Source organism: Pseudophryne corroboree, chromosome 5 (genome assembly GCF_028390025.1).
Source record: "Pseudophryne corroboree isolate aPseCor3 chromosome 5, aPseCor3.hap2, whole genome shotgun sequence".
Taxonomy (NCBI): domain Eukaryota; kingdom Metazoa; phylum Chordata; class Amphibia; order Anura; family Myobatrachidae; genus Pseudophryne; species Pseudophryne corroboree.
The window spans coordinates 719,790,846-719,806,684 of NC_086448.1; the positions used below are offsets into that span (position 1 = coordinate 719,790,846).

The 15,839-nt window shown below is 48.5% G+C and overlaps 1 protein-coding gene across 1 annotated transcript in view; it reads right to left on the reverse strand.

The window, feature by feature from the left end:
* Nucleotides 1-577: 577 nt before the first annotated feature.
* Nucleotides 578-15,839, reverse strand: part of TMEM70 (transmembrane protein 70) — a 48,690-nt gene continuing 33,428 nt past the window's right edge. Inside the window, 2 exon segments of the mRNA XM_063923976.1 lie at nucleotides 578-1,197; nucleotides 1,199-1,605. Coding sequence (XP_063780046.1) covers nucleotides 1,156-1,197; nucleotides 1,199-1,605 — 449 coding nt within the window. The 3' untranslated portion in view covers nucleotides 578-1,155.

Genomic DNA, 15,839 nt, shown 5'->3' on the forward strand with positions numbered 1-15,839 from the left:
CAATCCCGGGTATCAGGATTGAAAAATGGCGGGATTGGCTTTTAACTAGCTGGCTGCCCCCTCGCCCCGCACAAATAACTCACTATATACTGGGGGCGGGCGGGTAGGGAACATCCTCTGATTGCTGCTGGCGGCTCCCGGCAGCAGCTGACAGCGCAGCGTGACCTCGCGCTGTGCTGGCGAGCCGGAAGAAGCCGGGCAGTATCTGAGCGTCCTGTGGACGCTCAACGCTGATCCCTCAATCCCCGGGATTGGAGCTTCCAATCCCGGGATTGAATCCCGGCCATTTTTGGCCCTAAATCCCGGGATCCCTCCGATCCCGGGATTGGCCACCATACTCCCACCCTAATGATTTGTGCACACAGGTATTTGGCAGTTGCAGTATATCTTCAAATATAAAAAAATTATTTCTGCAATGAAGCTGTATTCCCTATAACCATAGGCACCTTGCACTTATATTTTAGCAACGTATAAATTAATTGGGTGAGGAACAGTCAGGGAAACAGTTTATTTTTGGTTTTGGTTTTTACCATTTTCCCTATATAAGGCAAATAAAATAAAGAGATCAATTCCATCGTGCTGTTAAGAAGGCTATTTAATGTGAAATACAAAAAAAATAAAAAATTAGGAAAAGTTGTTCACAGGGAAGCAGATGCATCTCTGAAAAATAAAAAATTTGTAGGGACAAAAACAAGAAAGGGAGGACATTCTCCGGTCACCAAGCTGCGGTTTTCTTGGGCAGAAAGGTGACTGGCAGGAAATTATAGAAGACATTGAACGGACAACAAAAATAAATTAAGCAATGTACTCTAGAATAAGTAAATCACTATAAGTGAGGAATGAGGAGACATGGTTATACTAGTCATCCAGTACATTGTAAATAGTTTCTGACCGACTATGGTTCAAGTGTTTCTGTGATGGGTACTAGAACATACATATACAGTACTTAAGGAGCTATGTAAATTTATGCCATAGTTGCATATCCTATTGCTGGGGTAATTGTGGTTGTATTTAGCCCTTATTTACCACCTTATATACAGAAGTCCCTAGATGCTTACTTTTCACATTGCAAATGTAAAATCACTAATCCTACATTACTCCCACCTTTTAAACTATTAAAGAGAGTAGTCACTACACACTCACAAGGAAGAGAGTTTATTTTTCCTCAGAGGGCGGATTCAGTTCTTCAGGATTAAAACGTAAATGGCTTATCATAGCCCATCAGGTGATGATAGTGCCAAGAATTCGGAAATAACTCTGGATTGACCAGCATAGATTTCTTTTTAGCATAGAAAGTTGTGAACATTTTGCTAATTCCAGGTACTGTAACCTCCTCTGGAGAAAACACAGTCCGTTTCTCCACCAGAAAGGCATTATACGTAATGGCAGTATAGAGGTCCGTGTCTCTGTTGTGATATAAACGGACCACATATCCTTTAGTTAAAAAATGCAGAGTAACGGGAGTGACGAAGGTGAAAAATCCCACCACACTGAAGAAGGCTATTTTTAAAGCCAGGCTGTCCACTCCAATGCCGGACTTCATCATGATAACTGGCAGGATAAATAGGCTGGCCATACTGGTGGAATAGGAGAAGAACTTCACCCCTGTGTGAACACAATGGCGACAAAAGGTTACAGCGAGCATGGTTTGCTTACACATACATCACAGCAACACCTGCATGATATACTCACTGCACTGATAATGGTATAAGATCGTAGCTTTAAATTAAATTTGGAACCTATCTTTTTACACATTAATTCAGCCAATCACCACTCAGTGATGTCCCTATTTCCTGCTAAATAGAAAAGCCGAATATAGATTCCATTTACACACTTTGCCGATGAAGAGGTGAAAGTAAATCAGCTATAAGTTCTCCCACACTGCCTGCACAGAACTAAATGGGCCTATTCACCAGTATGCAGCCTATTGCTAGACCGCCCCCTACCGGTATGCTGGGAATGACACCCATCATCAACAGTGAACTGCACCAACTCTACACTAGGTGCAAAAGCTCTGAGACAGGTATATGTGTGCTTACGCAACGCTGCACAGCCCATAATTCCCTCAGTAGTGCTCATTCTAGCAGCCTGCCGCTAATCAGTGCACCTAATCAATTTTGAAGGATAAAATGTTAAGACGTGATGTAGCGGTACATCACGTCTAAAGTAATAGGATTTTAATTACCTACCGGTAAATACTTTTCTCGTAGTACATAGGGGATACTGGGAATCCATTTAGTACCATGAGGTATAGACGGGTCCACTAGGAGCCACGGGCACTTTAAGAATTTGATAGTGTGGGCTGGCTCCTCCCTCTATGCCCCTCCTACCAGACTCAGTCTAGAAAACTGTGCCCGGAGGAGACGGACATACTTTGAGAGAAGGAAACCGATAAGAACAGTGGTGAGATTTCGAACCAGCAAACCCATAACAAGAGGATAGCCATGCTAACCAGAACATGAAAACAAGAACAGCAGCTGATCCAAACAACAGTTAACAAGTAACTTAGCAGGAAGAACGAAGCACCGGGCGGGCGCCCAGTATCCCCTACGGACTACGAGAAAAGGATTTACCGGTAGGTAATTAAAATCCTATTTTCTCTTGCCTCCTAGGGTATACTGGGAATCCATTTAGTGCCATGGGGCAGTACCAAAGCTACCAAACCGGGTGGGAGAGTGCTGAGGTTCCTGCAGAATTGACTGACCAAACTGAAGGTCCTTAGAGGCCAAGGTATCGAACTTGTTAAACTTTGCAAATGTGTTCGAAACTGACCAAGTAGCTGCTCGGCATAGCTGTAATCCCAAGACCCCCCGGGCAGCTACCCAGGAGAAACCCACTGACCTCCTAGAGTGGGCCTGAACAGATTTAGGGATTGGCAAACCTGCCGTAGAATAAGCATGTTGGATAGTAAGCCTGATCCATTTTGCAATTGACTGCTTTGAAGCAGGACACCCAATCTTGATGGCATCATAGAGAACGAACAGTGAATCCAATTTCCTGGTACGAGCATACATCTTCAAAGCCCTCCCCACATCCAAGGACTTTGAAACAGTAGAAGTGTCAATAACAACCGGAACCACAATCGGCTGGTTGATGTGAAACGCCGACACCACCTTAGGAAGGAATTGTTGATAAGTCCTGAGTTCAGCTCTGTCCTCGTGGAAAATCAAGTAGGGACTCTTGTGCGACAACGCCCCCAGTTCCGAGAAGTGCCTTGCCAAGGCCAACAGCGTGACGGTTTTCCACGTAAGATATTTTTCATCCACCTCCAGTAGCTGTTCAAACCAGTCCAATTGGAGGAACCGTAGAACCAACTGGAGATCCCAAGATGCCGTGGGAGGCACAAAGGGAGGTTGGATATGAAGTACGCCCTTCAAGAACGTCTGTACTTCCAGTAGAGAAGCCAATTGTTTCTGAAAGAAAATAGACAAGGCCGAAATCTGAACCTTTAAAGGAGCCTAGGTGTAGGCCCACATCCACACCCGACTGCAGGAACAGCAGGAAACGTCCCAGATGAAATTCCACCGTAGAACATTGTCTACTTTCACACCAAGAGACATATTTCTTACAGATACGATGGTAATGTTTCGACGTTACCCCCTTCCTGGCTTGGATCATAGTCGGGATGACCTTGTCGGCAATCCCTTTCTGGGCTAGAATCAGCCTCTCAACTTCCATGCCGTCAAACGTAGCCGCGGTAGACGAACGGGCCCTGTTGCAGAAGATCCTCTCGAAGAGGCGGAGGCCACGGATCTTCGCTTAGCATCCCTAAAGGCCCGCATACCAGGCCCCTCTCGGCCAGTCCGGAGCAATCAGGTTTGCATGAACTCTTTCCCTTCGTATTCTTTTGAGAACCCTTGGGATCAGAGGAATCGGAGGAAACAAGTAATCACCAGTGGGTATACCCACGGAGTTGTCAGGGCGTCGACCGCTACAGCCTGTGGGTCCCTCGACCTGGAACAATACCGCCTGAGCTTCTTGTTGAGTCAAGAGGCCATCATGTCGATTTGTGGACAACCCCACCGATATGTTAGGCGCTGGAACACCTCCAGATGGAGGCCCCATTCTCCCGGGTGCAGGTCGTTTCTGCTGATGAAATCTGCTTCCCAGTTGACCACTCCCGGAAAGAAGATTGCCAACAACACCGCCGCATGTTTTTCCGCACAGATGAAAATTCTTGACACCTTTCGTTCCGCCTTGTCGGTTTATGTACGTCACTGCCGACACATTGTCCGACTGAACATGAATGGCCTGATCCTGAAGAAGATAAGAGGCCTGCAGAAGGGCATTGTAGATTGCCCTGAGCTCCAGGATGTTTATGGGAAGTGCGGCTTCCAGACTTGACCATCTTCCTTGGAATTGTACCACCTGGGTGACCGCTCCCCAACCACTGAGGCTTACGTCGGTGGTTAACAGAATCCAATTTTGAATCCCGAACCATCGACCCTTCACCAGGTAAGAAGTATGTAACCACCACAGGAGGGAAATCCTGGCCTTCGGCGACAGATGAATCATCTGATGCATGTGTATGTGTAGATGCGATCCAGACCATTTGTCCAACAGATCCAGCTGGACGGGCCTTGTATGAAACCTTCCGTACTGAATTGCCTCGTAAGAGGACACCATCTTTCCCAGAAGACGGATGCACTGATGTACTGAGATTCGGTTTGGCTTCAAGACAGCCCACACCATCGACTAGACCACCATTGCCTTTTCCAAGGGAAGGAACACTTTCTGAGACTCTGTGTCCAGGATCATTCCCAGGAAATGCAGCTTCTGCGTTGGTTCTAGGTGAGATTTTGGCAGGTTCAGAATCCACCCATGATCCAGGACCAATGTTCACCAACAACTGTTCCCTGAATGCAGCCTTTATCAGAAGATCGTCCAGGTAAGGAATAATGTTCACTCATTGTTTTCGGAGTAACATCATCTCTGCCATCACTTTGGTGAACACCCTCGGTGCCGTTGAGAGACCAAAAGGCAGGGCCTGAAACTGGTAGTGATAGTCCTGCAGTGCAAACCCCAGGTAAGCCTGGTGAGGCACCCAGATCGGAATGTGAAAGTACGCATCCTTGATATCCAGAGGCACAAGGAACTCCCCCTCTTCCAGACCTGAGATCACCGCTCTGTGAGACTCCATTTTGAACTTGAACACCCGCAAGTATGGGTTCAATGACTTGAGATTCAGAATTGGTCTGACCGAACCGTCCGGTTTCGGTACTACAAACAAGCTGGAATAGTATCCCTTGTTTTGTAGATAAGGTGGAACTGGAACAATGACCTGAGTCAGTAACAGTTTTTGAATAGCTTCTTGTAAGGTTATTCTTGCTTCCTGTGAAGCTGGTAAGCCTGATTTGAAGAATCTGTGAGGTGGGAGATCCTGGAACTTCAGCCTGTAGCCCTGGGAAATAATGTCTAGGACCCAGGGGTCCTGGCAAGTCCTCGCCCAGGCGTGACTGAAGAACTTTAGCCGTGCTCCCACCTGCCTTTCTTCCAGGCACGTGGGCCCCCCGTCATGTGGAAGTCTTTGAGGCAACAGAGCTGGAGCTCTGTTCCTGAGAACCAACAGTGGTTGGCTTGCCTGATTTCCCTCTAGCACCTCTGGCGGCAGTAGAGGAACCTCTGGCTCTGCCCCGAAACTTTGCAGTTGGTAAGGACTGTAAGTTGGGTCCTGGGTAGGTCTTCCTAGCAGGAGAGGCTGCAGAAGGCAGATTTACCCGCAGTAGCTTTTGAAATCCACTTATCCAGTTCATCGCCAAATAAGGCCTCACCTGAGAATGGCAGGCCTTCCACACCTTTCTTGGAGTCTGCGTCGGCAGTCCACTGACATAAACCTCTGCGTGCTGACACCGCCATAGCGGTCGTGCGTGCATTTAGCAAACCTATCTCCTTTATGGCTTTTGCAGAATCTTGTATATATTGCAGAAGTAAAATAATTTCACCTCGAGGTAAGGTGTCTAAACCCTCTATGACATTATCAGACCACTTTGCAATGGCTTTTGCAATCCATCCACATGCTGTAGTGGGTCTCTGAGCCACCCCTGCAGCTGTATACAAATATTTGAGGGTAGTCTCAAATTTACGATCAGCTGTGTCCTTTGGGGAGGCTGCACCAGGAACAGGTAAAAATTTTACTTGAGAGCCTGGAAACTGATGTATCTACAATCGGTGGATTTTCCCATTTTTTCCTATCCTAAGGGGGAAAGGGAAAAGATGACTGTAACCACTTAGGGATCTTAAACTTTTTTTTATGTATTAACCCACGGTTGTTCAAACAGGGTATTTAGTTCTTTTGACACAGGAAAAATAGCAGAGGATTTTTTCTGTACATTAAAGTAAGATTCATCACTCTCCTCAGTCACCTTGTCAGGAATATTGGGGACTTCCCTGATAGCATCTATGAACGCTTTAACTCCATGCAACAGAGTACCCTTCCCTACCGCCATGTCCACCTCACCTTCCTCCATTTCTGATCCTTCTTGATCAGAGTCAGAATGTGGGATCTGGGCTAAAGTACGTTTTTGCGAACAAACGAAACTCAGTCATAGAAGTATTGCGTCTCATTTCAAAATAATTTAGTAGAGATAGTGGAGATCATCTCCCTAATGGAGTCCAGCCACGCTGGCTCTGCTTCCTTTGTCTGAGAAGGGACACTACACTGAGTACACACTAGTGAACCCCCAGGAGAGGAGGAACACTGTCTTACATGCAACACACTCTGTTTCCTGACATCCTTGCAGCAGAATGGCATACACACAGGAAATAGTTAACAGCACAATTAACCCACACAGAGCCATTCAGGAGAGACACAAATGTAGAGAAACCAGCACATGGCGCCCTTATTGCTAAAGTAAGCTTAGCTGGGTCGCAGACTAAGTACCCTAACTGGGAACTCAGTACACTATATAACGCTCCCTCCCTGCTATAACCCTCTGGTACCGCTGAGGTAAACTGGAGGCTTTCTGGAGGAGCTGCGCGTCCCTGCAGTCAGCATATGTGATCATGCAGTCTGTAAAATGGTGCCTGTGAGCTGCTGGATCCATAGTGAAGCCCCGCCTCTGCAATGGCGTGGTCTTCCCGCTCTTTTTTATACTGGCTGAGGTGATTTTTGTGCCTAAAATGGAGTCAGCTCCCTTTTAAGTCTGTAATGCCAGTCTGGGTACTGTGTACACATAAAGTGTACTGAGACTCAGTGCGCTCCATTAGAAGCCGTGCGCCCGCACTGTGTACTAAGTCTGGAGACCCAACCGCCCCACGAAGAAGCCGTGTGCCTCCGAACCCTCCTGCCGCCATAATGGCCGGCGTCCCGCTATCGGGACACCGTCTTAGTACTCACCACTCTTCTTTCTTCTGGCTCTGTTAGGGGTGGCGGCATGCTGCGGGAATGTACGCTCGCCATGGTGGGGCTTGCAAATAGTTGCCTCAGGAGCTATGTCCTGTAAGCGGGGAACGGGACCATTAACCCTTTGGGAAGTTGCCCCCCCCCCCCCAAGTCCCACGAAGCAGGCAGGCTGGTGCCATCCAGCCTGCCTGAAAATAACAAATGCAGAAAACTCTTCAGGAGCTTCCAGAAACGTGACCGGCTCCTCCGGGTACATTTTCTAAACTGAGTCAGGTGGGAGGGGCATAGAGGGAGGAGCAGCACACACTATAAATTTCTAAAGTGCCCATGGCTCCTAGGGGACCCGTCTATACCCCATGGTACTAAATGGATTCCCAGTATCCCCTAGGACGTGAGAGAAATTACCCTTAAAGATTAAAATATGCCCTCCTCCACTGATTAGGTGCATGGTGCTAGAGCGAACACTACATAATCTACATGAGGACATCCTTATACAGCCCTGTTACAACCCTTCAATCGCAAGGGGCGAGGTGACTGAATTGCGCGTACCTCTGCATCGCCTATAGTTGTGTAATCTAACCATTTCTAGAGCAAAAAAATGCAAGATACGCTACACAATCAGACTTGCGTAAAACTGCAATGACCCAATTATCTCTAATACCCCTTTCAGACAGAAACTGAAATTACCAGATGAAGCAGTTCTACTCAGTAATTTCATGAAACACACTTGTCCTCTTTCTGTGTGATAGGGTCAACCCAGGTTGAAACTCCCAGGACTGCGACCCTGGAATTTACCAGGGTCGGAGACACGGGAATTTCGACCAAGGTTGTCCCTTTCACACAGACAAAATACCAGTGTTGATCTGCAAATTACCGGCTCAAAATTCTCGACCCTGTAATTTGCTTGTCAGTGTGAAAGGGGGGTCAGGCAGGTCCCGGCAAAACTTGAAATGCCGGGTAATTGCCGGGACTTTCAGACTTTTCTGTCTGAAAGTGGTATAAGTGACATACGCAATATAATTTAAGTTGAGTAGGTTCCTCTGGTTTCCAATCGGGTGAATATCTACTATGGAAGAATAGGGGAGGTTTTCTTTCTTTTGGAGTACAATTAAAATAAGAATTTACTTACCGATAATTCTATTTCTCATAGTCCGTAGTGGATGCTGGGAACTCCGAAAGGACCATGGGGAATAGCGGCTCCGCAGGAGACTGGGCACAAAAGTAAAAGCTTTAGGACTACCTGGTGTGCACTGGCTCCTCCCCCTATGACCCTCCTCCAAGCCTCAGTTAGGATACTGTGACAGGACGAGCGTACACAATAAGGAAGGATTTTGAATCCCGGGTAAGACTCATACCAGCCACACCAATCACACCGTACAACTTGTGATCTGAACCCAGTTAACAGCATGATAACAGAGGAGCCTCTGAAAAGATGGCTCACAACAATAATAACCCGATTTTTGTAACAATAACTATGTACAAGTATTGCAGACAATCCGCACTTGGGATGGGCGCCCAGCATCCACTACGGACTATGAGAAATAGAATTATCGGTAAGTAAATTCTTATTTTCTCTGACGTCCTAGTGGATGCTGGGAACTCCGAAAGGACCATGGGGATTATACAAAAGCTCCCAAACGGGCGGGAGAGTGCGGATGACTCTGCAGCACCGAATGAGAGAACTCCAGGTCCTCCTCAGCCAGGGTATCAAATTTGTAGAATTTAGCAAACGTGTTTGCCCCTGACCAAGTAGCTGCTCGGCAAAGTTGTAAAGCCGAGACCCCTCGGGCAGCCGCCCAAGATGAGCCCACCTTCCTTGTGGAATGGGCTTTTACAGATTTTGGCTGTGGCAGGCCTGCCACAGAATGTGCAAGCTGAATTGTACTACAAATCCAACGAGCAATAGTCTGCTTAGAAGCAGGAGCACCCAGCTTGTTGGGTGCATACAGGATAAACAGCGAGTCAGATTTTCTGACTCCAGCCGTCCTGGAAACATATTTTCAGGGCCCTGACTACGTCCAGCAACTTGGAATCCTCCAAGTCCCTAGTAGCCGCAGGTACCACAATAGGCTGGTTTAAGTGAAACGCTGAAACCACCTTAGGGAGAAATTGAGGACGAGTCCTCAATTCTGCCCTGTCCGTATGAAAAATTAGGTAAGGGCTTTTATAGGATAAAGCCGCCAATTCTGAGACACGCCTGGCTGAAGCCAGGGCTAACAGCATTACCACTTTCCATGTGAGATATTTTAAGTCCACAGTGGTGAGTGGTTCAAACCAATGTGATTTTAGGAACCCCAAAACTACATTGAGATCCCAAGGTGCCACTGGAGGCACAAAAGGAGGCTGTATATGCAGTACCCCCTTGACAAACGTCTGAACTTCAGGAACTGAAGCTAGTTCTTTCTGGAAGAATATCGACAGGGCCGAAATTTGAACCTTAATGGACCCTAATTTTAGGCCCATAGACAGTCCTGTTTGCAGGAAATGCAGGAATCGACCCAGTTGAAATTCCTCTGTAGGGGCCTTCCTGGCCTCACACCACGCAACATATTTACGCCAAATACGGTGATAATTTTGCACAGTTACATCCTTCCTGGCTTTGATCAGGGTAGGGATGACTTCATCCGGAATGCCTTTTTCCTTCAGGATCCGGCGTTCAACCGCCATGCCGTCAAACGCAGCCGCGGTAAGTCTTGGAACAGACAGGGTCCCTGCTGGAGCAGGTCCTTTCTTAGAGGTAGAGGCCACGGGTCCTCCGTGAGCATCTCTTGAAGTTCCGGGTACCAAGTCCTTTTTGGCCAATCCGGAGCTACGAGTATAGTCCTTACTCCTCTCCTTCTTATGATTCTCAGTACCTTGGGTATGAGAGGCAGAGGAGGGAACACATACACTGACTGGTACACCCACGGTGTTACCAGAGCGTCCACAGCTATTGCCTGAGGGTCCCTTGACCTGGCGCAATATCTGTCCAGTTTTTTGTTGAGGCGGGACGCCATCATGTCCACCTTTGGTTTTTCCCAACGGTTCACAATCATGTGGAAGACTTCTGGGTGAAGTCCCCACTCCCCCGGGTGGAGGTCGTGTCTGCTGAGGAAGTCTGCTTCCCAGTTGTCCACTCCCGGAATGAACACTGCTGACAGTGCTATCACATGATTTTCCGCCCAGCGAAGAATCCTTGCAACTTCCGTCATTGCCCTCCTGCTTCTTGTGCCGCCCTGTCTGTTTACGTGGGCGACTGCCGTGATGTTGTCCGACTGGATCAACACCGGCTGACCCTGAAGCAGAGGCCTTGCCTGACTTAGGGCATTGTAAATGCCCTTAGTTCCAGGATATTTATGTGAAGTGACGTTTCCATGCTTGACCACAAGCCCTGGAAATTTCTTCCCTGTGTGACTGCTCCCCAGCCTCTCAGGCTGGCATCCGTGGTCACTAGGACCCAGTCCTGAATGCCGAATCTGCGGCCCTCTAGAAGATGAGCACTCTGCAACCACCACAGGAGAGACACCCTTGTCCTTGGAGACAGGGTTATCCGCTGATGCATTTGAAGATGCGATCCGGACCATTTGTCCAGCAGGTCCCACTGGAAAGTTCTTGCGTGGAATCTGCCGAATGGAATCGCTTCGTAAGAAGCCACCATTTTTCCCAGGACCCTTGTGCATTGATGCACTGACACTTGGCCTGGTTTTAGGAGGTTCCTGACTAGGTCGGATAACTCCCTGGCTTTCTCCTCTGGGAGAAACACCTTTTTCTGGACTGTGTCCAGAATCATCCCTAGGAACAGCAGACGTGTCGTCGGAATCAGCTGCGATTTTGGAATATTTAGAATCCACCCGTGCTGTCGTAGTACTACTTGAGATAGTGCTACTCCGACCTCTAACTGTTCTCTGGACCTTGCCCTTATCAGGAGATCGTCCAAGTAAGGGATAATTAAGACGCCTTTTCTTCGAAGAAGAATCATCATTTCGGCCATTACCTTGGTAAAGACCCGGGGTGCCGTGGACAATCCAAACGGCAGCGTCTGAAACTGATAGTGACAGTTCTGTACCACAAACCTGAGGTACCCTTGGTGAGAAGGGCAAATTGGGACATGGAGGTAAGCATCTTTGATGTCCAGAGACACCATATAGTCCCCTTCTTCCAGGTTCGCTATCACTGCTCTGAGTGACTCCATCTTGAATTTGAACCTTTGTATGTAAGTGTTCAAGGATTTCAGATTTAAAATAGGTCTCACCGAGCCGTCCGGCTTCGGTACCACAAACAGCGTGGAATAATACCCCTTTCCCTGTTGTAGGAGGAGTACCTTGAGTATCACCTGCTGGGAATACAGCTTGTGAATGGCTTCCAATACCGCCTCCCTGTCGGAGGGAGACGTTGGTAAAGCAGACTTCAGGAACCAGCGAGGGGGAGACGTCTCGAATTCCAATTTGTACCCCTGAGATACTACCTGCAGGATCCAGGGGTCCACTTGCGAGTGAGCCCACTGCGCGCTGAAATTCTTGAGACGGGCCCCCACCGTGCCTGAGTCCGCTTGTAAGGCCCCAGCGTCATGCTGAGGACTTGGCAGAAGCGGGGGAGGGCTTCTGTTCCTGGGAAGAGGCTGCCTGCTGCAGTCTTTTTCCCCTTCCTCTGCCCCAGGGCAGATATGAGTGGCCTTTTGCCCGCTTGCCCTTATGGGGACGAAAGGACTGAGCCTGAAAAGACTGTGTCTTTTTCTGCTGAGAGGTGACCTGGGGTAAAAAGGTGGATTTCCCAGCCGTTGCCGTGGCCACCAGGTCCGATAGACCGACCCCAAATAACTCCTCCCCTTTATACGGCAATACTTCCATATGCCGTTTGGAATCCGCATCACCTGACCACTGTCGCGTCCATAACCCTCTTCTGGCAGAAATGGACAGCGCACTTACTCTTGATGCCAGAGTGCAAATATCCCTCTGTGCATCTCGCATATATAGAAATGCATCCTTTAAATGCTCTATAGTCAATAATATACTGTCCCTGTCCAGGGTATCAATATTTTCAGTCAGGGAATCCGACCAAGCCACCCCAGCACTGCACATCCAGGCTGAGACGATTGCTGGTCGCAGTATAATACCAGTATGTGTGTATATACTTTTTAGGATATTTTCCAGCTTCCTATCAGCTGGTTCCTTGAGGGCGGCCGTATCAGGAGACTGTAACGCCACTTGTTTTGATAAGCGTGTGAGCGCCTTATCTACCCTAGGGGGTGTTTCCCAACGCGCCCTAACCTCTGGCGGGAAAGGGTATAATGCCAATAATTTTTTTAGAAATTAGCAGTTTTTTATCGGGGGAAACCCACGCTTCATCACACACCTCATTTAATTCATCTGATTCAGGAAAAACTACAGGTAGTTTTTTCACACCCCACATAATACCCTTTTTTGTGGTACTTGTAGTATCAGAAATGTTCAAAACCTCCTTCATTGCCGTGATCATGTAACGTGTGGCCCTACTGGAAAATACGTTTGTTTCCTCACCGTCGACACTGGAGTCAGTGTCCGTGTCTGGGTCTGTGTCGACCATCTGAGGTAACGGGCGCTTTAGAGCCCGACGGTGTTTGAGACGCCTGTACAGGTAATAACTGATTTGCCGGCTGTCTCATGTCGTCAACAGTCTTTTGTAAAGTGCTGACACTATCACGTAATTCCTTCCATAAGACCATCCAGTCAGGTGTCGACTCCCTAGGGGGTGACATCACTATTACAGGCAATTGCTCCGCCTCCATACCATTTTCCTCCTCATACATGTCGACACAACGTACCGACACACAGCACACACACAGGGAATGCTCTGATAGAGGACAGGACCCCACTAGCCCTTTGGGGAGACAGAGGGAGAGTTTGCCAGCACACACCAGAGCGCTATATATATACAGGGATAACCTTATATAAGTGTTTTTCCCTTATATAGCTGCTGTATAGATTTATCTGCCAAATTAGTGCCCCCCCTCTCTTGTTTTACCCTGTTTCTGTAGTGCAGGACTGCAGGGGAGAGTCAGGGAGCTTCCCTCCAACGGAGCTGTGAGGGAAAATGGCGCCAGTGTGCTGAGGAGATAGGCCGCCGAGAAGGGGGCGGAGCCTTTCTCCCGCTTTTTTAAGGAAAAATTGGCAGGGGTTAAATGTATCCATATAGCCCAGGAGCTATATGTGATGTATTTTTTGCCATCTAAGGTGTTTTTATTGCGTCTCAGGGCGCCCCCCCCCCCCCAGCGCCCTGCACCCTCAGTGACCGGAGTGTGAAGTGTGCTGAGAGCAATGGCGCACAGCTGCGGTGCTGTGCGCTACCTTATTGAAGACAGGACGTCTTCTGCCGCCGATTTTCCGGACCTCTTCAGTCTTCTGGCTCTGTAAGGGGGCCGGCGGCGCGGCTCTGGGACCCATCCATGGCTGGGCCTGTGATCGTCCCTCTGGAGCTAATGTCCAGTAGCCTAAGAAGCCCAATCCACTCTGCACGCAGGTGAGTTCGCTTCTTCTCCCCTTAGTCCCTCGGTGCAGTGAACCTGTTGCCAGCAGGATTCACTGAAAATAAATAACCTATACTTAAACTTTTCACTAAGCAGCTCAGGAGAGCCACCTAGTGTGCACCCTTCTCGTTCGGGCACAAAAATCTAACTGAGGCTTGGAGGAGGGTCATAGGGGGAGGAGCCAGTGCACACCAGGTAGTCCTAAAGCTTTTACTTTTGTGCCCAGTCTCCTGCGGAGCCGCTATTCCCCATGGTCCTTTCGGAGTTCCCAGCATCCACTAGGACGTCAGAGAAAATAAGAATTTACTCACCGGTAATTCTATTTCTCGTAGTCCGTAGTGGATGCTGGGAACTCCGTAAGGACCATGGGGATAGATGGCTCCGCAGGAGACTGGGCACATCTAAAGAAAGAATTAGGACTATCTGGTGTGCACTGGCTCCTCCCCCTATGACCCTCCTCCAAGCCTCAGTTAGGACACTGTGCCCGGAAGAGCTGACACAATAAGGAAGGATTTTGAATCCCGGGTAAGACTCATACCAGCCACACCAATCACACCGTATAACTCGTGATAGGAACCCCGGTTAACAGTATGATAACAAAAGGAGCCTCTGAACAGATGGCTCACAACAATAATAACCCGATTTGTGTAACAATAACTATTTACAAGTATTGCAGACAATCCGCACTTGGGATGGGCGCCCAGCATCCACTACGGACTACGAGAAATAGAATTACCGGTGAGTAAATTCTTATTTTCTCTGACGTCCTAGTGGATGCTGGGAACTCCGTAAGGACCATGGGGATTATACCAAAGCTCCCAAACGGGCGGGAGAGTGCGGACGACTCTGCAACACCGAATGAGAGAACTCCAGGTCCTCCTCAGCCAGGGTATCAAATTTGTAGAATTTTGCAAACGTGTTTGCCCCTGACCAAGTAGCAGCTCGGCAAAGTTGTAAAGCCGAGACCCCTCGGGCAGCCGCCCAAGATGAGCCCACCTTCCTTGTGGAATGGGCTTTTACAGATTTAGGCTGCGGTAGTCCTACCGCAGAATGCGCCAGCTGAATAGTGCTACAAATCCAGCGCGCAATAGTCTGCTTAGAAGCAGGAGCACCCAGTTTGTTGGGTGCATACAGGATAAACAGCGAGTCAGTTTTCCTGACTCCAGCCGTCCTGGAAACATAAATTTTCAGGGCCCTGACTACGTCCAGTAACTTGGAATCCTCCACGTTCCCAGTAGCCGCAGGCACCACAATAGGCTGGTTCAAGTGAAACGCTGATACCACCTTCGGGAGAAACTGAGGACGAGTCCTCAATTCTGCCCTATCCATATGGAAAATCAGATAAGGGCTTTTATAGGACAAAGCCGCCAATTCTGACACACGCCTGGCCGAAGCCAGGGCCAACAGCATGACCACTTTCCACGTGAGATATTTCAAATCCACAGTCTTAAGTGGTTCAAACCAATGTGATTTCAGGAACTCCAAAACCACATTGAGATCCCAAGGTGCCACTGGGGGCACAAAAGGAGGCTGAATATGCAGAACTCCCTTGACAAAAGTCTGAACTTCAGGCAGAGAAGCCAGTTCTTTCTGGAAGAAAATCGACAGGGCCGAAATCTGGACCTTAATGGACCCCAATTTGAGGCCCAACGTCACCCCTGTTTGCAGGAAATGCAGGAATCGACCCAGTTGAAATTCCTCCGTTGGGGCCTTCCTGGCCTCACACCAAGCAACATATTTTCGCCAAATGCGGTGATAATGGTTTGCGGTGACATCCTTCCTGGCTTTGATCAGGGTAGGAATGACTTCCTCCGGAATACCCTTTTCCTTCAGGATCTGGTGTTCAACCGCCATGCCGTCAAACGCAGCCGCGGTAAGTCTTGGAACAGACAGGGCCCCTGCTGCAGCAGGTCCTGTCTGAGCGGCAGAGGCCAAGGGTCCTCTGAAAGCATCTCTTGAAGATCCGGGTACCAAGCTCTTCTTGGCCAATCCGGAACCACGAGTATAGTTTTCACT